This window comes from Delphinus delphis, chromosome X (assembly GCF_949987515.2).
Source record: "Delphinus delphis chromosome X, mDelDel1.2, whole genome shotgun sequence".
NCBI classification, from domain to species: Eukaryota; Metazoa; Chordata; class Mammalia; order Artiodactyla; family Delphinidae; genus Delphinus; species Delphinus delphis.
The window spans coordinates 18093478-18117348 of record NC_082704.1 but is presented as its reverse complement, the minus strand read 5'-3'; the positions used below and the strand labels follow the sequence as shown (position 1 = coordinate 18117348).

The 23871-nt window shown below is 53.7% G+C and overlaps 2 protein-coding genes across 2 annotated transcripts in view; one reads left to right on the top strand and one right to left on the bottom strand.

Annotated features, from left to right (window-relative positions):
• Positions 1-1609: 1609 nt before the first annotated feature.
• On the bottom strand, positions 1610-22395 carry LOC138413952 (uncharacterized). The gene is made up of 5 exons (XM_069540332.1): positions 21960-22395; positions 21753-21848; positions 21151-21248; positions 18281-19064; positions 1610-1746 (listed from the first exon to the last, which is right to left on the bottom strand). The coding sequence occupies exons 1-5, from the start codon at positions 22393-22395 to the stop codon at positions 1610-1612; spliced, it is 1551 nt and encodes a 516-aa protein (XP_069396433.1).
• Positions 19711-23871, top strand: part of BCORL1 (BCL6 corepressor like 1) — a 58964-nt gene continuing 54803 nt past the window's right edge. The window contains exon 1 of the mRNA XM_060001955.1: positions 19711-19743. The gene's annotated coding sequence lies outside the window, so the exon portion shown is untranslated. The remainder of the gene's footprint in view (positions 19744-23871) is intronic.

Sequence of the window (23871 nt, the reverse complement as noted above, 5' to 3'; positions counted from 1 at the left end):
TTGTAGTTTTGGAAGGGAGGGGGAAACTACGGGGGTAGGGGACACTGCTTCTCACTGTGCCTGGCTTCCCGAGAGAACTAGCAAGGGGCGGGCAGGGCCCCTTCCAAACCCTGCCAAGACACACTGCAACTACTGATACGGGCTCCATCATTTATTTTTGAAAGCAGCAGGGCTCTTGGCTCATTTGCATAAATGTTTGCACTGCCTGCTATATTTTGGTTCGGGAGAAGGGCACCAGAGTACAGAACATACATAACAGATTTGTAACTGGGCAGCTTGAGCCTGCCCCTGGCTAGGTGAGCTAGCCAGCCAGCCCAAGACGGCCCCTCCCCCCCCGTGTCTACTTTTGAAAGCCCCTCTAACTGCAGAGTCCAGCACCAGGGATATGTGGCAATAGAAAGATCTTGCGCCTAAAGGGGTACTTCTAAGCCGGGTGTGTAGGTGGATGGGTAGATAAGAGAGCATTTAAAAGAAAAATATTTATTTATTTATTTGGTTGTGCCGGGTCTTAGTTATGGGATAAGAGAGCATTTTGACTTGAAAAGGGCTGGGAGTCTGGACTCCTGATTTCCATTGTTCAAAAAAGAAACATTTATTGAATGACTTCTATGTGCCAGGCATTTTATTAGGTACTGAGATCACATAATAAATATCAAGACCCTGTCTCCATCATTGAGGCACTCACAGTCCAGCAGCGCATGGGTGACAGAAACGTGATTTAAAAAAAAACAAAACAAACCCTAAGTGCGTTGTGCCATCAGAGAGAGGATAAGAGAGGATTGCTAAGGTAGCACCCAGCTAGTGGGAGGCATGGAGTCTGGAGAGACTTGGTGGGGGGATGTGATTGCTTAATCTGAGTCTTAAACATCAACCCCTACCCCATCTCCAAGGTGTGTTTTAACCTCTATTACTAATTCCCTGTGTGAGCTCAGCAAACGTCCAAGCTCTCTGGGCTGCCTCAGTTTCTTCATCTTCAAAATAGGAGCAATAATCTGTGAAGTGGGCCCCTGTGTGCCGTACCTCCCACCCTGCTTGGTCCTATATCCAACCTCGACCCCAGGTCGAGAGCATAACTACCAGTTTCATCGAGATGCCACGCAAACACGTGGCGAAGCCAGAGAGTGGGGACTACTGAGAGGTGATGGGAGTGGGAGATGCGGTGGCGTTCAGGGGGTGTGGCCCCAAAGGAAGGTGCGGGTCGGGGGGTGGTTAACCTCCTCGTTACGCAGTTAACTATCTTTCCCCGGCGACTTCTCTCCCCCGGCGTCTTGAAGCGGGAACTAAGTAGCAGCATCGGGGAGGAGAGTGGGGCTGCTGGGGAGAAGGCACCTCAGGATAGCAGTCGAGCGTCGTCTGCTTCAGGCCCCCCACTCCATGCCGTCTATCTTGAGGACGGAAGCACTGAGGGAAGGGCTGTCCTTTCCTACCTTCACCCCCTCCGCGATTGGGATCACCTTAGTTTTTCTCTGGAGTCGGGTATTTGCCCACACTTTTTTTTTTAATCCTAAATCTGGCCCACCTTTGGGGAGGGAGGGGGTCACCCGTTCCGTTAAGTTTCCTCCTCGCAGAGTAAAGAAGGGCTTCCTTTTACTCGCCCTAAACGACCCCCCTAGGGCTTCAGGGCGGCGCGAGAGCCGGGGGCCGGGCCGGGGCCGATCCGGCTGCGCTGCCCCTCCAGGATTTCCTGCACTCGGCGCGGCGAGGTCGGCTCGAACTTCGGCCTCCGAAGCAGACGACTCGGCTTCCCTTTAAAATGCAGAAACTCCCGGCCCACACCCCCGCCCCTTCGGCCACCTCCTCCTCTTCCCCCTCCGCCCCCGCCCCGGCTTAAGCTCCTCCCAGAGCCCTGGGCGCGGGGGCCTCCCTGCCACCTGCCCGCTGCCCATCCCACATGCAAAGCGTGACCGCCGGGGAAGGAAGGCGAGCGCGCGCCCACACCGGCCCTGCGCCGCGGCGACAGCGACAGCGAGCAGCTCGCCTACTCTGTCCGTCTGCGCTTACCCAGCATGCACTTCCAGGCCCCGAGCTATCTCGGAGCTGCAGCCCCAGGGTCAGAGCGGCCGGAAGAAACAGGAAGTTTGGGACGGTCCTAGTCGTGGGGCCGGGAGTCCTAAACGGCAGGCCCTTCGCTCGGCTCTGCCGCTCCCTTCCCCCGCCCCCTCCCTCTGGCGGACTTCCCTGGGGTCCGTTTCGGGGGCTGGCCCGAACTCCAAAAATCCAGATGTGTTTGGGGGGTCATTCAAGGCGCACTCCCAGGGTTCCCTTCGCCGTAGCATCTCCTGGCTTTAGGGATCGAGGGGTGGGAGGGGGAGGGAGTGCTCCCGCCCTGCGGGTGGGTGGGTGGTGGTAGGCCCCGAGGGTGGTTTGTCTTCTGCCCGCGGAGAGGGAGAAGGACGCTAGGTGGGGTGGAGGTTGAGGGCTGGAAGTTAGCCTCCCACAGCTATCTCTTGGGCAGGTAGGACAGAGGTTGGAACCTCTGGTGTCGAGTCCAGAGTTACTGTGTCCCCTCCCCTCCGCCAGTTAGCTTCGCTCTAATCTGCCCTCCGCACCGACTACGGCTACCCCATCAGCAACCATCGCAGTAACGTGCACTGCTGTTAACCAGGGCCGCCGGGGCAAGGGAGACAGGATGCCTAACGCAGCCACGTTCCTCGGGCAGAAAACTCAAAGGGCACGCCCTGTTGAAGGCGCTCTCCATCCACACACCCCTTTGGCCAGGCAAGAAGGACTGGAGTCTCAGTTCCCTTGGCCTCCCTCTCAGTCTCCATCCCTCCAACACCAGGCAACCTCACTCAACTATCTGCAACTATGGCTCTCCCTGGCCTAGAGCTGAGAGGGGTGGGGGTCACGGTGGATCCCAGTGGGTGGTGCTGATCCTAGCATGCCACTTGGCCAATCCTTTTACGGTTGTGCAGACAGGCCCTTTGTGTAGAGGTGCTGGTTCTCTTCTCATAGCCTTATACTCCCAGCCGGGAACTTCTCACTCCCAGCTCACTAGGAGTTTCTAGGTTCTCCTGGTTACCTAGACCTAGTGTGCATCTTCCTAGATTTCCTGAGAAGAAGGCTGGTTAGGAGAACAAGGATGAATATTTTGGAAGTAGGAAAGTGAAGGTGAAAGCTCATTGGCTGTAGAATGATTGTGAGACTGTCACTGTAGTTTCTGTCCCAGACACCTCCAGGCGGAATTAATTGGCCTTTCCTCTGGGCTCCCATAGCATAGGATTTATACCTCTATTATCACATTGTATTGTAATTGTTTGTTTACATGTTTCTCCCCCCTGCTAGAGGTGAGTTCCTGGAGGGCAGAAACTATGTCTTATTTATCTCTGCAGCTCCCCCGCACAGATCCGGGCTCACAAAAGGGCTGTTGAATAAATGAATCAGAAATGGAAGGGATTCAGTTAGATGACCTCCAGGATCTCGTTCAGCTCTAATATTCTGTGATGCAATTTAAACATGCACCCATAGTTGCACTTACATACATGTAAACACACAGCAAATAGACAAACACCATCATGCCACAGTCCGGGTGGAAAGCGAACAGATGTTACATGATGCCAAGTAACTGGCCTTTTGAAAGTTGAATCTTCAAACCTAAACATCTGAAGTGTCGACAACCAACGTCACAACTGGTTTGGCTCATTTTTTAAAAAAATAAATTTATTTATTTGATTTATTCATTTTTGGCTGCGTTGGGTCTTCATTGCTGCACGTGGGCTTTCTCCAGTTGCGGTGAGCGGGGGCTACTCTTCGTTGCAGCGTGCAGGCTTCTCATTGCGGTGGCTTCTCTTGTTGCAGAGCACGGGCTCTAGGCGTGCAGGCTTCAGTAGTTGTGGCTCACGGGCTCTAGAGCGCAGGCTCAGTGGTTGTGGCGCATGGGCTTAGTTGCTCCGCGGTATGTGGGATCTTCCTGGACCAGGACTCGAACCCGTGTCCCCTGCATTGGCAGGCGGATTCTTAACCACCGCGCCACCAGGGAAGCCCTGGCTGATTTTTTTTTCCACTGCTCTGACTTTTTAAGTAGCCATAGCCCTACATGTGGAAACAGTGAACATTTGAGCTGAAAGGGCCCTCTGAGATGCTCTGGTACAAGTCTCTTCATTTTACAGAGGAGAAGGTCCAAAGTCAGACAGGAGCAGAAATGTCAATCCCGCATTCGTGCCACTTGGAGCGTGAACATGTATGACACGCTAGTATGCAGACACAGCTGCTGACATGCACAGACGTGGGTGCATCCCTGAAACATGTGCCACCACTACACCTGGGTACACCCTCCCCCCAACACCCACCTAGCAAACAAGGACGCCCCCACCCCCGTGTGGCTGCTGAGCAAGGAAGGGAAGGCAGGGGTCAGCCGGGCCTAGGCAGCCCTTGCCAGAGTTCGAAGGGGACCGAGAAGCCTACAGGTTTGCAGCTGCCATTAACGTGCTTGGCTCGCCCAGCTCCCCTCGGCTCTCCTCGGTCTGCAGAGGGCGAGGAGAGGAGACATTCCGGGCTCATTCCAGCGAGCCGTGTGCACGCTGCAGGCGTGGTATGTGAGCAAGCGGCGGGCTTCCAGCTGCTGCCTTCGAGGGCTGACAGGCAACCCCCTCCCCCCAGACAAAACTCCTTACCCACCGCTGGCCTCTCTTCACATGGGCATGATTAAGGCAACCAGGACCATTGCAAGCCCTTCTCAAAAGGAGAGAAATTACGGCTTTTTCTCCACCTCGCCTGCCCACCTTTTCCTAGGGGAATCTCCTCTCTCAGACCCACCTCCAAGTGGAAGTCCAGGCAGACTTAAACGCCCCGACCCCCGCCAGCCCCGCTAGCCCTCTTACAGCATGCTCCTTTAACACTCCCGTGGATAGCTCGCACTCTAATCATTGGTGCCCATTCATTTCCCGCCATCAGGGTCCTCTCTCCCACCTCTACCCCACTTAACGTGAGCATCCCTTCCTTGCCTTTGTAGGGTGCTCTATAGCTTTCAAAGCGTGTTTTATTTTACCTTTACCACAACCCTATAAGGCAAGTATTAGCAGCTTCATCCTACACACCAGGAGACTGAAGCTGAGAAGATAAGCAAGCTGCCCAAAGTCACACAGCTAATACGTGAGGATGGGGCAGGGCCACAACCTCCATTTTTGACTATCAAGGGCATGTTTTGCCCACTCTGCCACCCTAATGCCCAGTTGATGTCCAGCTCCCCAAAGCGAGGGAGACGCCTTTCTGCTTCTTTTGTACCTCCAGGGTACCTGATGTAGCACGGGCTCTGCACACAATGGGCATTCCGAGGCCTGGGTAGACAACAGACCGATGATGCCACCAGCCAGAGAATCCTGGAAGCTCCAGGAAGGGAGAGGCACTTGCAGACCAAGGGTGTTGTGTACCACCAGAGTCTTTTCAGCAGCAACCCCCCCCCCCCGCTTGTCTCAGTCCTAACTTGCTCAGGGAGAGCAGTGCCAAGGCCAGAGAGGGGAGCATCTCTAGGGTCTCCCCTCCCCCTCTCTACTGGGGCTTCGGAGTGCTCAGAGCTCATGAATAAAGCTAATATTGGAACTAGTCGTCTACTAGTTCGAGAGGGACTGTTGTCTGGATCGTTCTTTGCAGGGACAGATTGTGCCAATAGAATGCCCCAGGCCCCAGCTCTTTCTTGCGGCTGGCTCAAACCGAGGGCGTGCCCCCCCCCACCCCCGCCGCTCCACACCGCCTTTTTATGAGTCTCAGCTGATTTCCCTTGAGGGCCGCCCTCCTCGGCAGCCCCGCCCCTCACCAATCGGACTCCCTCACTGTACCTGGGCCCCGCCCCGACTGTCCTCAGGGGCGGGGCCAGCCCTAGGGCAAGCTGGGGCAGGAAGTGGTTGCAATTACACTCTCCCGCCCCGCACTGGCTGCCACTGCTGGAGCGACAGTGCTAACTCGGCCGGCCCCAAACGTCAGGGTAGGAGCTGGAAGAGGGCTCGGCCGGGGGCTCCTGCGCTGGAGCGAAGCTCGTTTCCTGAAGGAAGGGAGCTTCCAAGGCTGGGCAACGCTGGAAGCCTCAGTTGGCTGCTGGTCACATCCAAGGATGAAGGGAGGAGATCGTGGGTCTCCGTCCCCATCCCAGCATGGCAGCCACTAGGCACAATCGTCCCTTTTAAACCTGGCCACTAGCTAAAAGCAGCTTTTCCCTGCTGTTTGGGCCCCCTGCTTGCGACTGCCAGGACTGACGGCCCTGACCCCTCCTACCAGGGGAGGACAAGCTTTGATCCTCTACTGCTGCAAATCACCAGAGCACAGTGGCTTTATACCCCCTACTCCTCTTTAGTTGCTTGGGCATTCCCATCTGGGGCCAGCTCTGGGCCAGGTGGAGGGTGTGGCTGGTATGGCCCAAGCCATGTGCTAAATACCACGTAGAGAGAGGGATGGGGGAGTTTGAGAACGTTTGGCTGTGATGGCTTCAGAACAATCTGGGGTGGACTTTCACTGAGAGCATTTTTAGCTCAGCAAATTGGGGCTGCATTAGAGGAACGGCGGGAGAAGAGGGCTCAGTGAAGAGACTGGAGAAATGAAGGGGATATGGGAGTACGGGAGGGAATGGGGATGAGTGAACTAGTTAGGGTTTTAAAAAAACGGCCTAAAAACCCGGTGGATGCAATGGGGGCTCCTCTTTGCCCTTCACTAACATCTTTTCCTGCAAGACCCAGGCTCCTTCAGTATGTCTGCACCCTGCAAAGCCCGCACTCAGCCGTTGCCTTCCCAGCTTCAAAGCCCCATTTCACATCCTACTAAAAGCTTCATCACACCCTCCTTTCCTTGTTCAACTGAAAGTGCTCCTCTTCTCCCAGGCCAGGCCTGCCCAATCCGCTGAGGTGGTTGAGGGCTCATTTGGGGGCTACCCAAAGAAGAGGGTCTCCCCTGCTCACCCCACCCATCCATCCTGGCAGGAGCCAAAGGCTTTGTGGCCCCGTTTGAGGGGCTACTGATCAACAGCCTTTTCCCATGGGCTTCCAGGCTCCCAAGAGACTGGGAAGCTGAGTCATAGGCAACTCCAGGCTCCACAGACAGCACAGCAAGAGAAAGAGGGAAGACAAAAAAGAAAAAGGTGCAAAAAGACAAACGGGGGGGCAGGTTCATTACCTGGGGAGCGGACTCTTAGCCCTGGCTTAGTCTTGCTTCACTCATACGTGGAGATCACAATCAGAAGATTGCCTCTGAATATGAAAGATGATGACAGGACACAGGATCAAATAAAGAAATAAGGATGGAGGTGTTTTGTAAACTAGTAAGTTCTATACAGATGTGAGGGATTACTATTATTATTGCTATGCATTATGAATTTTCATTTTGCTCCCATGGATCTGGTTTATTCAATACTCTCCTTAATAGAGGAGCATGACACAGCCAGGTTAGCCTTGAGGCTTTTGAGGCCCTGAGTGAAGCAGTGTGTGTGTGTGTGTGTCTGTGTGTGTCTGTGTGTGTATGTGAGTGTGTGAGAGAGAAAGAGATCCAGAGACACAGAGGGAGGGAAATGGGAGGGAGCGACTGGGTGGAACCCCTTCCCTCAACATTTGCCCCTGGAAAGATAGGGTTATAATGAACAAGGAGCCATTTGAAGGGGAGAAGACCTCACAGATTACATGGCCAGGGAGAACTAGGAGACAAGTCTTGTTCGTCTCTGCACCCTCAACACCCAGAACAAGCTCCTTCTGAGCTCAAGTGCTCAATGTCTGCCCATTGAATGACTGATGGAAAGGCTGCTGGAAGGAAAGAGCGATGGGTGTGCCCACGCTTCTGTCTCCTCTGCTGCCCTAGTGCTGACTGTGTGCAGATGAGTCTCAGCTCCTCCCTTCAGCTGTAGGAGCCATGTGCACCAGCCCAGTCCCCCGAGAGCTGATATGTCCCTGCAAGTCTGTGACAGTCACTGTACCCCTGATGTCTCTGCCACAACTAAGTGCCTGGTGTTCGGAGGCCCTGCACACAGCCAAGGCCACTTGCACCACACGTCATTGCTCTTTGAAGCTTCACAAGACCCTCCAGTCTCTTGCAAAGCCTCGGGACCATTCTGAACATCAATCAAAAAACAAATGGGGTCATGGATGGGGAAGCACTTTGTGACCAGCAAAGCCCCATACAAATGTAAGGGATTATTGCATTGCAGCTCAAAAAGAGCATTCCGACTCTTTGAGGGTTGTAGTTATTTGGATTTTGGCAAACAGGAGTTTACCACATTATAAAATGTGTGTGTGTGTGTGTGTGTGTGTGTTGGGGGGGCGTCTGCACAAGTGCATGTTCAGTGATAAGACCCACAGATAGAAACCTACTTGGCCAAGTAACACAAAGAGTCATTTAGACCATGCAGAGCCATACTGGTAAGTTAACAAGAATTCGAATTCCCTGGCCTTCTATCTTTTTCAATATGCTTCTATATAGGTGCTCTCATCAGATTCTCCCCACAACACTATGCCACTGTTAAGTCTCTGTGACTTGAGTTCAGTAGAATAAAGTACACAGTGAGCTCCGAGGAATCTACTTTTGAGACTTGCAGGCTCTGAGAACTTTGCCTGGGAGAAATTTTCAGGCAGAGAAAAACATGGTCTGTGTAGGTCCTGGCAGGGCGCTCCAGACCCATGCCAACTTCCCTCCATTCTCTGTCCCCACAGAGCAGCTCTACAATGCCTCCATAACGACCTCCACACCAAGAAGAAGGCTCTCTTTCAGTCAGTCATTCAATCAACAAACATGTTTTGAGTGCTTTCCCATCAGTTCCAGGCCTTCTGCTAGACCCTGGGGCTACAAAAATGAAGAAGCCTTCATTGCTCACCATTCACCTCTCGCCTCTCAAGCGACATGTTTTGTAGCATCTTTTCCCCTTCAAGGCTCTCCTTGATGTTCATTTTATTCTGCTGAGTGAAGCCAGGGCTAATGGTTTTGAATCCAGCCCTGGTTGTTCAGTCTCTGATTGGGCAACAAGGGGCCCCTTTGGAGAGGGCGGTGCTCAGAACATCAAATGGGGCTCTCAGACATGGGGCGCAAGTATCACAAACCTCCAGAGGAGATGCAAGCCTGACTCTTTTTTCTTTTTTTTGTCCACACCCTTGAAGAACCAGGAGAAAAATCATGCGATTAGCATTGTGTTGGAATAGCATTCTCACCTTGGGTTTTGTCAGAGCAGATGCTCTTCTCTGGGTCTGGAAATCCTCTCTGGTAAGTACAGCTTAGGCTGTCGCCTTTTGGTGGGGGTAGTTAAAGGGCTGTCTTATTGGTCCTCAGTACATGGCCATGTGCATCCTTGGTGGGGAAACTCTAATTAGTTAACTAGAACATTCAAACAGAATGCCTTCCTGGATTTTGGAATTTTCCAATTTAGTAACGGTTAACTTCCACCTCCTTTCTTGTTTAGCTTCTTGGTGTGGAAAACCTTTCTCACGTGCATGAGACCACTTTCTAGATTGTCAGTAGACTTTAATGAGCAACTCAATAGAACCTCTCTGTTGACTGGGTGTCTTGCAGGGATTTGCAACCAGTGGATCCCAAACTGGGGTCCCTGAACCCATAAAAGCCTGGGAGATAATCAACGAATTGCGCTGGTAATTCATAAAGTCTAGTGAAACGTACCAGCATGAGGTTGCAGAGGTTAACTACAAGGGCAAGTGTTTTTGGCTTTGGCTGGAATTAAATGACCTCAGTGTGACTATCTTGGGCTGATCTGAAGTTCTGGCCCAATTTTGTATGTATCTGATACATTATTCAATGGAAAATTATTACTTTAAAATATATCCTGTTTAAGTAGATAAATATTTTGAGTACAGAGGGTTAAGAACACAGACTCTGGAACCAGACTGCCTGGATTCAGATACCGACTTCAAAACTTAGTAGCTGGGGGACTTCCTTGGTGGTGGAGTGGTTGGGAATCCGCCTGCCAATGCAGGGGACATGGGCTCGAGCCCTGGTCCGGGAAGATCCCACATGCCGCGGAGCAACTAAGCCCCTGAGCCACAACTACTGAGCCTGCGTTCTAGAGCCCACGTGCTGCAACTACTGAAGCCCATGCGCCTAGAGCCTGTGCTCTGCAACAAGAGAAGCCACTGCAATGAGAAGCCCACGCACCGCAAAGAAGAGTAGCCCCTGCTCGCCACAACTAGAGAAAGCTCGCGCGCAGCAATGAAGACCCAATGCAGACCCCTCCTAAAAAAACCAAAACAAAAACAAAACTTAGTAGCTGGGAATGGATAAACAAATTACGGCACATCCATACAACGGAGTATTATTCGGCCATAAAAAGGAATGAAGATACGTGCTACAATGCAGAGGAACCTTGAAAACTTGATACTGACCAGAAACTAAAAGCCACATATTATATGGTTTCACTTAAATGAAATATTCAGAATAGTTAAATCTGTAGAAACAGAAAGCAGATAGGAGGTTGCCAGAGTCTGGAGAGTGAAAGGGGAGCAACTGTTTAACAGGTACAGAGTTTCATTTTGGGGTGATGAAAACATTTTGGAACTAGTTAGAGGTGGTGGTTGCACAATGTTGTGAATGTACTAAATGCCAGTGAATTGCACACTTTATTTTTTTTCAGTGTTGAATTTATTTTTAATGAAAACATTGATAAATATTTTCTAGATTTCTAATTTTTGAAATGGAATGTTTTTATAGAATATTTTGTTAGTTCAAAACACTTTAAAAATTTTTTAATTGAAGTATAGTTGATGTAGAATATTATATAAGTTACAGGTGTGCAATATAGTGATTCACAACTTTTAAAGGTTATACTACATTTATAGTTATAATAAAATATTGGCTATATTCTCTGTATTGTATAATATATCCTTGTAGCTTATTTTATACATAATAGTTTGTACATAATAGTTTTATAGAGCACTTGCTTATTCTTTTTACTGAAGTATAGTTAATTTACAATGTTTTGACAGTTTCAAGTGTACAGCAAGTGTATCTTCTATACACACACATATATATATTCTTTTTCAGATTCTTTTCCATTATAGGTTATTACAAGATATTGAGTATATAGTTCCCTGTGCTATACAGTAGGTCCTTGCTGTTTACCTATTTTACATATAGTAGTGTGTATGTGTTAATCCCAAACTCTTATCTCTCCCCCCACCCCAAATTGCACACTTTAAAATTGTTAATTTAGGGACTTCCCTGGTGGTCCAGTGGTTAAGACTCCGTGCTCCCACTGCAGAGGGTGTGGGTTCCATCCCTGGTTGGGGAACTAAGATCCCGCATGCTGTGTGGTGCGGCCAAAAAGTGAAATAAAATAAAATTATTACTTTATTTTATGTGAATTTGACCTCAGTTAAAAAAACCTACTAGCTGGGCGACTTTGGGCAAGTCACCGAACCTTTGTGGGCTTCAATTTCTTCATCTGTAAAAGGGGAAAAGAATAGTATTTACCTTATGGAGTTGTTAGGAGTATTTAAAGAGTAACTATTTGTAAAATCCTTTTTAAAAATATTTATTTATTTATTTTTATTTATTTGGCTGCATTTGGTCTTGGTTGTGGCACGCGGGATCTTCCATTGCAGCGCGTGGGCTTCTTTCTAGCTGTGGCGCACAGCTCAGTAGTTGTGGCACGCAGGCTTAGCCGTCCCACAGCATGTGGGATCTTAGTTCCCCGACCAGGGATCAAACCCGCATCCCCTGCATTGGAAGGCGGATTCTTAACCACTGGACCACCAGGGAAGTCCCTGTAAAATCCTAAAACAGTGTTTAGCACACACTAAGTGACATATAACTGTGTGTTTAAAATGGGGTCTATGAGGGGGAAAATAATGAAACCTTTGGTAGTGAAAAGTTTGGGGGTCTCTGGTGAAGATAAAAATAGAAAAAGTGCTCAATGTCTTTCAAAGGGTCATCTAAAAATCCTCTGGTTCCAACTTCCCGGTAGCGCTTGTTAGAAATTCAGAGTATGAGGCACCACCCCAGACCTATTCAATAAGACCCTGGGTTGGGAGGGTGTCTTGGAATCTGAATTCTGACAAGCTCCTCACTCCCCCCAAGTGATTATTGTGTATATTAAATTTGAGAAATTTTGGTGTGAGCAATTTTTTTTTTTCACGGTATGCGGGCCTCTCACTGTTGTGGCCTCTCCCGCTGCGGAGCACAGGCTCCAGAAGCACAGGCTCAGCGGCCATGGCTCACGGGTGCAGCCGCTCCACGGCATGTGGGATCTTCCCGGACCGGGGCACGAACCCGTGTCCCCTGCATCGGCAGGCGGACTCTCAACCACTGCGCCACCAGGGAAGCCCTGGTGTGAGCATTTAAAGTGAGTATGTACTGACGGCAGAATGCTGGCTTCCTGGATTTTAAAAAAAAGTCTAAATCCCAGGTCTCAACTTGTTTTTTTAATCATCTTGTGACGACTGTCTTCCCAAAATGGACAGTTCTTCCTCTGGAGCCCCTTGAAGTTTAATGAGCAAGAACAGACACACAAGAACACATATAAACACGCAGGCCCAGAATAAGCACGGTATCTTTACCAAGTTATCTACAGCAGCAAAACCATGTGCTCACTCTAGGCTGTTAATGTTGGAAGTACTATGCTGGGCTGTGTGGAGGACACAGTAAAACATGGCCCTTGCCCTCCAGATACTTGCAAATTCTAAGAGAGAAGATGGCTACTGAAAAGGCTGGGTGGGGTGTCCTGGGAGTGGTTGATTTGAGGAGTGGCGGGGGGGGGGGGTCGGGGGGTTGGGAGACAATAGTGTGGCCCGGACTTGAAGGGTCCCATGCCCCCACTGAACACCTACTGTCAAACAATCCCAAAGTATTCCTGGAGTTCTGCCTCCTTGAATGCTCCCAGAAACTGTGGGCGATACACCTTCTATGACTATGACAAGTCCCTCAGATGGGGAGGTAGAACTAAGGCACAGAGCACAGAAAAGAACTAAGTGCTAAGTAGTACTTGCCATGGGGCCAAGAGTTCAGAGGCAGAAGCATTCAGAGAAAGCTTCATGGTAGCGGGGCTTGAAGGATTTGGCCAGGTGAAGGGGCGCTCAAGTATAGGCACACAGATAGGGGTGAGAATAGTACGTGTAGCTTCAGCAGGGCACGTCAATCCTGTGCCAGCATCCTGAATCACCACCACAGCCAGAGGAATGCACTGCTCCAGGAACTGGAATTTGGTGAGCTCCCACTGAATGTGGGCCACTGGACTGAGTGCTATTCTCAATCTTCTTTAGCCTCTTTGGAGGAAGAGGTAATAGTTCGACTGACTCAAAGGTCTTTCTAAATTTTATTCCATTCTCCTCTTCAAAAATACACCTCTCTTTTTCTTTATGTTCAGGTTGTAGCTTTTATTCCCAGGCTTGAATTAAGCAGGTGCTCTGAAGTTCTGAACTCTTTAAAAACTCCTCACGTTTAAAAAAAAACAAACTACTATGGGGTGTCTACTAGGGGCCAGGCCCTTTTCTAAGCACTTAACATACAAGAACTCATCTGATCCTTAGAACATTTTCAGGAGGTATTTATTAGGTCTCATTTTATAAATGAGGAAACTGAAGCTCAGAAGGAAGTCGAGTGTCCAAGGTAATGTTGCTACGAAGTGGCGGAGCCAGGATTCAAATCATATCTGTCTAACTTCAGAGACTGCATGAATTAAATGGGAAGAGAAAGACTAAAAAGGACCAAGATTTAAAACTGAGTCTTTGGGAATTCCCTGGTGGCACAGCAGTTAAGAATCTGCCTGCCAATGCAGGGGACACAGGTTCAAGCCCTGGTCCAGGAAGATCCCACATGCCACGGAGCAACTAAGCCCGTGCGCCACAACTACTGAGCCTGCGCTCTAGAGCCCACGAGCCACAACTACTGAAGCCTGTGCGCCTAGACCCAGTGCTCCGTAACAAGAGAAGCCACCGCAATGAGAAGCCCGCGCACCGCAAAGAAGAGTAGCCCCTGCTTGCCGCAAGCCACAACTAGAGAAAGTGCGTGTGCAGCAACAAAGGCCCAACGCAACCAAAAATAAATTTAAAATAATAATAATAATAAATTTTAAAAAAAACCTGAGTCTTTAATAACTGGCTAGAAGGGAAGCCAGGTCTGGGCCTCAGTTTCCCCACTATAAAATAAGAGGGTTGGATTAGATGATCCATTCATTCATTCACTTAACAAACACTCATAGAGCGCCTACTCCGTGCCAGGGGGGGATGTTTGGAGGAGAGGACGGAGCTGTGACACACCGATGAGAAATTCTGGGTTCCTTCATCCAAGAAAGGGAAAATCTGGTTGGAGAGCTAAATAGGCAGAGCATAGAAGTGCTAACTAAAGGGACAAGCTCAGTACTGTGAGGTACCACTAAGGAGGGAGTAGGGAGGTAGTGGGGGTCAGGGAGTGGGGAATCAGGGAAGGTGGCAGGAAAGAGCTGGCTTAAGTAATGGTTGAGTGGCATTTCAACATTGCTGAGAAGGGCATAAGACAAAGCTGAGGGAGCAGTCAAGGAAGCGCTCCTCTTGTCCAAGGAATGGCAAGAGGGCCAGTTTGGTGAGAACAGAGGCCCTGTGAGCGACATGGGAGGAAAGGAGGCTGGAATCGGATCGGGGAAGGCCCTGAAAGCTAGGTGAAGGCTCATGGACTTGATTTTGTTGGCAGCGTGCAGCCACAGCCAGTTTTTCAGGAGGGCAGATGATTTCTTAGAGTTCCTTCCACCTCTAACACTGTCTGTTTGATTAAGAACCTTGTTAAGTGCCTAGGAGTCTTAGGGAAGGGGGGAGGCTTGACCCGGAGAGACCTCTGGGGTGATTTTAGTCCCCTTCCTCATTTCCCCCCCTTTGGCTATAAAATCCAGAAACGTTGTTGGTTGTTTACAGAGTTAAGTTTAACCAGACATACTGTCTCCCCATCTAGACCCCGGGCTCTGAGAGGGCAGAGACCAGGCCTTCCTTAGCTGCAGTGAGCCGCTGGCATGCTTCTCCAGCAACAACCTGCTGCAATAGGGTTTGTGCATTTGAGATTTACGTGAATAGGGGGCAATGAATTTTCCCCTGTGGCCCCTCCTAGAGCCTAAAGTGAAACACTTGAGAGCACATAGTGTTTGTAACTTGTGGTCAGTCTTGCTGACCTAGTACCAGCCCCACTCTTTTCCCACGTTTGCAAGGTTCTTTCTGTACCCCGATCTCCCGTGGTCTGCTTTCAACTGGGGTGACTTAGAATGAGCCCTTCAGCAGTCTTGAGACCCTGGGTTCCAAACGTGACTTCACCTTCAACTGACTGGGGTGCAGGGGATGAAGGGATGACCAGAAGCTTCAAACGTGCTTCATTCTGACACTCTAAAGATCTAAACCACCGGGATTTTACTGTTGTTATTGTTGTCATAGGGCTGGGCTGCTTTACCAGAGAGACAAGGCCTGTGATTGCAGAACAAAGCAGAGAATTAAAGCAATTATCCTATGAATTTAGCCAGAGGTTGGTTTGGAGCTTAAATTATCCTGGGACCCCCCCCCAAATGCCCTGTTTTGTCTGGTAAGCTTCAGGAAGGTAGGCCCCAGGCCAGTGTCACCCCTAGGTCTCTGAGCTACACCTAGGGAGGCTGGTGGTGCCAACGCTGATAATAATAAGTCTTGCATGAGCCCAGTGGTTTACAGTGTACAAAATTCTTTCCCATCCATTATCTCATCTGATGCTCAGGGGTGTCCCTGTAAGGGAGGTATGACAGGTGCATTGATTTCCATATTTTAGAGCAGGGGGAAGACCCAAAATACAGTACCGGGCATCAGGCTGGCACTACTTAAATGTTAGGGCTTGCTTGAGGTCACACTGCTAGCTATCGACAAGACAGGACTGGGATCTGATTCTTAGAACTCTCCAAACAATCCTCTTTCCATTACACCAAGCTGCCTCTCTGAGTCCAGCTGTTATCGATGGGAGAAACAATTAGAAAAACAACCCTGCCTGAAAATGAATATTTTGACATGAAATGGAGGTGCTATTCCATATTAAAAAGAGCTCCGGATGTGGAAACAGGACTACTGGGGTTGAATCCTGGCTCAGGCACTCACTAGCCATATGACCTTGAGCAAGCCACTCATAGCTGCTCATGGACTCAGTTTCCTCAATTACAACATCAAGAGTTGTAGTGAGAAACAAATGAAATAACACAAGCGAAAGGGCTTTGTAAACACTCTGATGTTGTACAAAGGTAAGGTATTATTATGATGATGTTGTGGTTCTAGCCTCAAATAAAAGAATCATTAAACTCTACATTCTTTACAAGGTTTCCCACAGCTCTCCCCACCCTGCTCCTTGGTTTCCCATCATCTCCTGTAGGGCAGGAAGTGTGGCCCCCCAACAGGAAAAGGCTCAGAAATGCTAGGGCTTCAGCCAGGAAATAGCCATCTTGCCCCAACCTTTATTTCGCCAGATAAATGATGCAGCCAAATGGTGAGACACAGACGAGTGGGAACGGAGGTGTCCAGAATCTGTTTCAGCCTCAAACCAAGGAGCAAAGTAGCCCTAAGGCCCTAAGGGCCTTAAGAGACGTGGAGATTTAGTAATTACCAGATTAATTAAAATCAGTGAAGACAGCCAATTTAAATCAAAGCAGAAGTGGTGGGGCCTGCATTATCAGGCCCGATAGAGGCAATTTCCCCCCTTAATAATGCATTTCGAGTTCATATGTTGATTAGCTTAAACAAATCATTTCCCAATCTCCACTTTCCCTTGGTGCAACTTAGGCCAAACACTTTTTAAGGTGTGTGTGGGGTGCATGGCAGGGCAGGAGTGGTCAAGTAAAACAGCTAGTGAAGAGGTTCCCAAAGCAAAGTAAAATGGCAAGCGGTATGTCCACACTGCTGGCAATAGATTTTGACGCTGGTGAGGACAAGCAAGAGGGGTCATAGAACACCAGGCCTCATCCAGCAGCAAAGCCACTGCAGCCTTAGAGGCTTGCCCTCCTCCGCAATACTCACACACATCCTTCAAACCAGGTGAGGGAGACATACCAGGCAAGTCTCAACTGCCATCTCTAAAGTCCTTCCAAAGGAGAGGAGAGAAGACACCCCACAGCTTAGAGATGGAACCTCTGGGCCTAGGACAAAGGAGGGGGGCGGGGAGGAGGGGGAGGAGGAAGACATTAATCCTGCAGGGCTTCCTTCCAGTCCACATCACCCTCTGGCTTCCTTAGTATAGATAAATATATAATAAATAATATCAATATATCTGCACATTAAAGATTTTTTTCAAATTCCTGCTATTCATTTCACATTCCGTTTACAAAGCCCTGAACCCTCCAGGAACTGCAGGGCACCTCCCCTAATACCCTGTAGGTTGAGGCGATGCCTTTGAAGTCCCCACCACCAAGTCAGGGTTGGAGCTGCTAAGAAACACCCTAAGACTGAAAGTAAGTCCGCCCGGCAGCTTCAGCTCCATCGCAAGCTGCTCTCCTCAGAGTTAATGTAAAGTCATCAGAGTTCCAATGTGGACCGCAGGCTTCTCAGCCCTTCAGTGCCGGGGATAGCCTGGGATGTAAACACATACGAGGATTTATTCCTTTGGCCAGAAGAGGAGTCGTTAGGGTAAAGGGTAAGGGTCAAGGGGTTCAGTTTGGTGACTGAGGAGCCTTGGAAAGAGAGCCAGGTTTTCGGCCCGAGTCGTGCAGGCTCCCCCCTTTGCAGACCTTTCGTCCCCCTCCTCCTTCCTCCCTCGGGCCTCTCACTCCTACCCGCCCCCCCCCCAGATGCCTCCACGCCCAGGCCGGGGGCTGCCCTTTGAGTTCTGCCCACGGGGGCTGCAGACCCGGCCGTTGCCACGAAGGGTGGGCCGCCCCGGAGACGCGAGGCGAGACAGCGAGCCCCGGCATTTTCCCTTCCCCAGCACCTGTCCCACTTCGGCGCCGGGGCTGGGGCTGCACCCGCGGGCGGCCTCGGTGCCCGTGCCGGAGCCACGCACCGAGGTCGCCCGGGTTAGGGAAGTGGGGGGCCGGGGGAGGGGAGGGGCGGGGCGTCCGGTGGGGGCACCCCCCCGCAGGCAAGACCCCACCCCCCCGCATACACAGAGGCTAAACGGAGAAAGAGAGAGCCACACATAAAGCTCGAGCGAAAACGCTTGCTCTCCGACCCCAAGCGGCGTTGCTCGCCCCCCCTCCTTCCTGGAGCCACGGGCTGGCCGGGGAAGGTGGCTCCGTTCTTCCCCCGTGGCCAGTGCGGGGTCTGCGGCTGCCCGGCGAGGTTCCGGCTTCCCCGGGGCTGGCAGGGGGAGCCCCGAGAACTGCAGGCCTGCCCCCCCTTCCTCCTCCTCCTTCCCCTCCTCCCCCACGTGTCCTCCCGGAGCCCAGCGGCCTGATCCCAGCACCCCCCTCCACCTCCCTCCTCCTCCCGCTTCGCCCGCTTCCCCGGCAGCGTGGAGAAGAGCAAAGTTGCGACAGCGGCCGAGGGGCTCTGCCCAGGTGAAGGGGGCTCCGTGGGAGCGGGGAAGGGGGGGACGGCGCGGCCCTGCGGCGGGGGCGGAGAGAAGATAAAGAAACTTGCTTTCCTCGGCCCCCACCCCGCGCGGGTTCGGATCTTGCGTGGACCCAGCCCTCGTGGCGAGACGCGGCAACGCCGCCGGGACCGAGGCCGGCACCGGGACCGGGACCAGGACCGCGCGCCTGAGTCGGCTCGGCGGGCGCAGGCAGCGGGCCAGGCCGGCACCCAGGCAAGGGCGGGGTGGGTGGCCGTACACCGGACCGAACCGGGGACTCCGATGGCCTGGGCGCGGGCCGAACCCGGATCGGGCCGAGTTGGGTGGCGAAGTAGGACGTGGATTCGGGGGCGGGGCGCGGCGGGAGGGGGAAACCAGGCCCGGCCGGACTGGCCTGGGCGTGGGGGCGGGGGGCGAGTTCGGGGCACTTGCTGGGCTCGGGACCGAGCAGTAGGGCGGGGCGGCGCGGCGCTAGGGGCTGGGCCGGACCAGCGGGGAGAGGGCGAGGGGAGGGGGAGCCGGGGGTGGAGTAGGGGCGTGGAGTTGCGAGCGGGGTCTGGCCTCGGCCGGGGGCGAAGGTAGATCGGCGGGGCCGCCAGCGGAGAGAGGGAGGCCCGCGGCAGCGCGGCGGCGGCGAAGGCCAGCTTCCGCGGAGTTTGTGCCCGGGCTTCCCGGGCTCCGGCAGCCTCAAGCGCACAAATGGGGCTAGGGGATTGACTGGTAAGCAACTACGAGTGTTAGACGGTGTTCGGTGGCGATTCCGGGAAAAGCTAGGAGAGACACTGTCTGCAATTATGCCGCACCCCCCCCCACCCACCTCTTTAGCATCTGGATTCTGCTCTCAGGGGGCCGCGGACCCTCCCCGCCGCAACCCTTTCACTCTCCAGCACTCCCACCGCCTCCCCCCGCCCCTTGCTCGGCCATCTGACTCTCCTAGGGTTGTGTGTTTGGGGGTGGACGACGGCAGGGGGGGTAATACTTTTCCTCTCGCGGCGGCAGCCTAGTTCCTATCTTATTCCTACATGTAGCGTTGCTTCGAGTAGCATGGACATTGGGGGTTAGATAATCTACCCCCAACTAACGCCCCCCACCAAGCGATTTGATGGCTTTTAAGAAAGGGGACGAATCCCTGGATTTCCACGCCTGGGATGAGGTTTGAGGATTGGGATTCACCCCCAGCTCACTTCCACTACCAACCCCTCTTTCCTTGTGAGCCATTTCCACGGGGATCCGAACTTGAGGGGGGGGAACGGGAGAATTAATGTGCTTCTCTATCTCTACACAGGGTCGGCGTGGCCAAGGACGGCTAGTCTCGGAGGGAAAGTAGCCACCAGTCCAACTCGGGTCGCTCCCACTATTACTTCGGTGAGGGGGGCAACGCTAAGAAGGGGATACTGGTGGGTGAGGGCCCAGTATAAGGGAGGGGGCTGGGTAGTCGCCCCCGAGGGAGTCCCTTTCTTGGCTGGGAGGGAGACGCGAGCCCCGGCTTCAAGGGAGGGGTTCCGGGGAGGGAGATGGGGGGTGGCGATGAGGGGGGCGGGATGAAGGGGGGAGTCACGCCCTGCCAGCAAGGGGAGCCTCCCTCAGGCCCCTGGGAGAAGGGGACTGAATGTGTCTGCTCTGTGCTGCCGGGCAGGGGAGCTCTGGGGTCTCCGGATTTGCACACTGGATCCAGCACCAGTGGCCTGAGAAAGTCAGGTCGGGGCATAAGGTGGAGAGCGTTGGAAGAAAGAGAGAAACCCCTGGCCGTGGTGCACTGATCATTTCCCTTCCTCAACCTCCCCCTTCGTGGGGCGTACGGGGGGGGGGGGCGTGGAGCTCCTGCAGCCTCTCGAATTGAGCGCCTCCGCCTCTCCTGGGAGTCTAGCTTTTTGCCCGGCTTGCTGCAGCTACCGCTGCCTCCCTCTCCGGAATCCGCTCGGTCCTCGCAGCGATCCCCTCCTCCTCCCCTCCCCTCCCAGTGTCACCGGGGCTGCTTGGCTCTGCCCCCTTCGCCGCCGCTTGCTCCCTGCTTTCGTCCCTCCCTCTCTTGCTCTCTCCCTCCCTTCGCCTCCTCCTCCCCATTCCTCCCCCCGGGCAGGCGGCATTCTGGGAGTTGTAGTCCCGCGGAGCGGTGGCTGGCGCCGCCCGCGAATCCGACCGGACTCCACTTCCCGTCGAGCCCTGCGACCGGCACCCACTCCACCAGGCTTCGCTCGCACACACAGACACACACACACACACACCGCTCTCCCCCTCACTCTTTCGCTCGCCGCGGCTGCTGCCAGTGTGTGGCTCTGTCTCTCCTCCGCTTTGCTGAGCCCTCCCTTCTTCCTCTCAGTTCCTAGAGTCCGACCGCCGCCGCCGCCGAGAGAGAGGAGAAGGAGGTCGGTGGCAATAAGGGGCGGAGGGGGCATCAGATCGGGGCAGTATTAGGCGGGTGGTGGCTCAGAGGGGGTAAGAGGGAGTCCGGGTGGCGGCCTGAGCCTCCCCGCGGAGCCGACTCGGGAACAGGTGCGTCTTTTTTTTCTCTCCTCCAACCCCTCCACCCCTTTTGACTCCCCGGCTTTCTCGTATCCTCCACCCGCTCCTTTCTACCTCAAGCCTTTCCCCAACCCTGTCCCTTCTTCGCCCCGCGGCCGCTCTGCTTGCCCCCCGGGGGCGCCGTCCTCTTCGTGTCCCCGGACGTAGCGCTCCCTGGAGCTCGCTCTGTCCTCGCCCCTCCCTTCGGGACAGCTCCCCTCCACTTCCACCTTCGTACCCCATTCTTGCCCTACCCTACCCCCTCCTCACCCCTTCTCCCTTAGCCAGGTGAGACTTGTTCGCCACGATCCGAGAGTCTTCATCCCGGCTGGGCGGGGGTCTCCATGGAAACGGGGGTCGGGTTGATCCTGGGGGGGAACCATTGGAATTACCCCACTCCTCGGAAAGGGAGGTGGAGGCTACGGTCTTGTTAACTACCTGGCCCCAACCCCCTGATACAAGGATCCGACGATCCGAAGGGAGGCTGGCCAGCAGGGCAGGGCGAGAAAGGGCTTGTTTTTTTTTGGGGGGGGGCTGTCCGTGATGAAGTCCTGAAGAGACCAGGAGAAAATACCCTCCAACCTCAGAGGGGAGGTGCGACGGGTGCTCTTAAGGGCTGCTTTCTCCCTGGTGTCGGGGTGCAGGAACCGTAGGGTAAGGGGTACCCCTAGGTGGCGGCGGGGCCTGGGTTCGGGAGTGGGAGTGCTATGATGGGGGCAGGGGCAATTATCCGAGTCCCTGGAAAAAAGGCGGGGGATGACTTCGGAGCGCCCTGGCTCCGCTGCCCTCGCTCTAGGGGCGGGGGCGCCGGGCCGGGCGCGGCGGGGAGGGGGCTTAAATTGAAGGAGGATGAGATCGGGGGCAATTCATACTAGCCCCGGCAAGCCAGGGGGGAGATCCGGCGTGCAAGCTCTCCACCCGCTTCGCGCCAGGCCTGGAGGCAAGGGGTCTGAGAGCGAAGCCGAGGGCTGCAAGGAGGGAGGCTCCGGTTACTGGGCCGGGTTTCGGGATCGGGGGCAATCCCCCAGCCCTTGGAGAAGGAGGGAGAGGGATGGCCGCGAACCCCAGGGCTCCCCCACCCCGGGTCCTAAGGGGCGTGAGGAACGGACAGCAGGCCTGGCGGAGCTGGATTCGAACGGATCGCGGCTGGGGACTGGGGGTGGGGGGGGGCTTAGTGGTGGGCTTTGGGGGGAGCAGTCCCGCGGCGGGGCGGGCGGGCGGGGCGTGGGGCTCCGGCGGGCGGCGGGGCGGGGCCGGGGCGGCGCTGCTGCCGCTGCCGCCGCCGCCGCTGCTGCTCCTGCTGGGGCCGCCGCAGCCGTTGCCGTCGCCGCCGCCGCCGCTTCTGGGTGGGGAACGGAGGCCAAAGGGAGTCCCGTGCCGGGGCAGAGGGCGCCGGCGGCGCGCGGTGGGGAGGGGGCCGTCCTGGGGGCGGGTGCAGGCGGGGGGTGGAGCCCCCGACGGGGGGCGGTACGAGCCGGGACGACGACGACGAAGAGCCCCGGGGGCCGGGTGCATGGAGGACGAGGTGCTGGGAGAAGGAAGCGGGGGGTGGGTCCCGCGACGGGCCTCGTGGGCTTGGCTCCTCGAGGTTCTGCTTCGGGACAGAGCCCTGCGGGGGTGCCCAGAGGCCCGGGAAGGGACCGGGAGGTGAGCTGGACGATGGAGGGGGCCCTCCTTGCTGGGGTCCCGCCGAGAGGGAGGCTGGGCCAGAGGGACGTCCGGGGCAAGGCTGGGAGGAGCCGGCCGCACCTCGGCTGGGGATTTCGAGTTATGGAGGTGCGGGAGATTGTTGTAGGCAAAGACGTGGTCGAGGGGAAAGGCGGGAGGGAACCACACTGCAAACCTGGGAGGCTGGTGGGGGTGCCCTTCTATTCCGCCCCCCCCCCCGCAGTGGAAGCACTCTGGTTTTGTTTTATTGTTTTGAAAAATTTCAGTGTTGGCTGTACGAAGCTGTCGATGCGGTGATACTTATTTATTCTTGGTGTCTTCTAGAGTAGACAGTAAGGACAGGCGTACCTTGGTGAGGACGCGTCTAGCCCACGGTTTAGGGGCTCTTTATGCGAGTGTGGGAAGGGGACCCTGTAACTTCTGCGGCAGCGGAATACTCTCAAGGCAGTTTGGAGACAGTCCCCGTGGCACAGAGGTGGAGTACAATTGCAGAAATGTTTGGTGAGACTTCTGGGGGTGCAACTGTAGGTTTGCATTGCCCTGGTTAGCCCGTGGTTCTTTCAACTTAGAAGGCTATTTCTCAAAGTCACACTGCTGAAACGTTTTTCGGGGGAAATGAATGGGGTATGTATTCGGGGTTGGGATTAGATTAGGTCGATAATAAAATTACCAGGTTGGAAGGGACTTTAAAGGTCATCTAATTTTCTGTTTACCTGTCCTGTCCTTGAATGTTGGGAGAGAGGAAGCTTTATTTGGGGAGAGATGGTAGGCAGCACAGTGGAGCAGAGTTTAGGGGTACTTAGATTGGATGGGGATGTCACCACGTAGTACTGAAGAGGACAGTATGTAGGAAAGAAATTTGGAGGATTCCACCGGGGGATTAAATGGGGTAACCTAATCCCAAGAATCATCCAGAGGCTCCAAATAGAAGCAAAATGCAGAGGCAGGAACCTGTAAAATTTTGATGGAGAAGCAAAGTTAGTAGGAAAGACTGGGGGAGCTAGGAGGAGCAGGAGGCTTGGTGATGCAAGTTAAGAGAATCTGAAGGCTGATGGAGTTGAGGAGGGACATGGCCATCTGACCAAGCTATGTGGATATTGCTAGGCAGTCTCATCTTTTGATACGGCAACTGAGGCAGCTGCTCTTGGGGTGGATGTAGGGGACAAGAGGCACAGGCCATGGGGCACAGAGCCTTACTCAAATTGATGTTACGAGGGTTGACCCCGTTGCTAGCTTTGCAGCAAAGGTAGGTAGGTTTCTTTTTGTTATGGCCCTGAGAAGTTGCTGATGAAGGAAGGGGAGAGGACTCTGACGTCTCGGTTA

Bases quoted from the DNA above. Each gene is read 5' to 3' on its own strand.
- LOC138413952 (XM_069540332.1), bottom strand. From the start codon at position 22,395: ATGCACCCGGCCCCCGGGGCTCTTCGTCGTCGTCGTCCCGGCTCGTAC. The intron at 21,249-21,752 runs GTATGAATTGCC...GTTCCCCCCCAG, and splicing joins CCCCTGGCTTGCCGGGGCTA to GATCAACCCGACCCCCGTTT. The intron at 1,747-18,280 runs GTGGAGGGGGGT...TGCATTTTAAAG, and splicing joins GAAGCGGGAGGAGGAGGGAG to GGAAGCCGAGTCGTCTGCTT.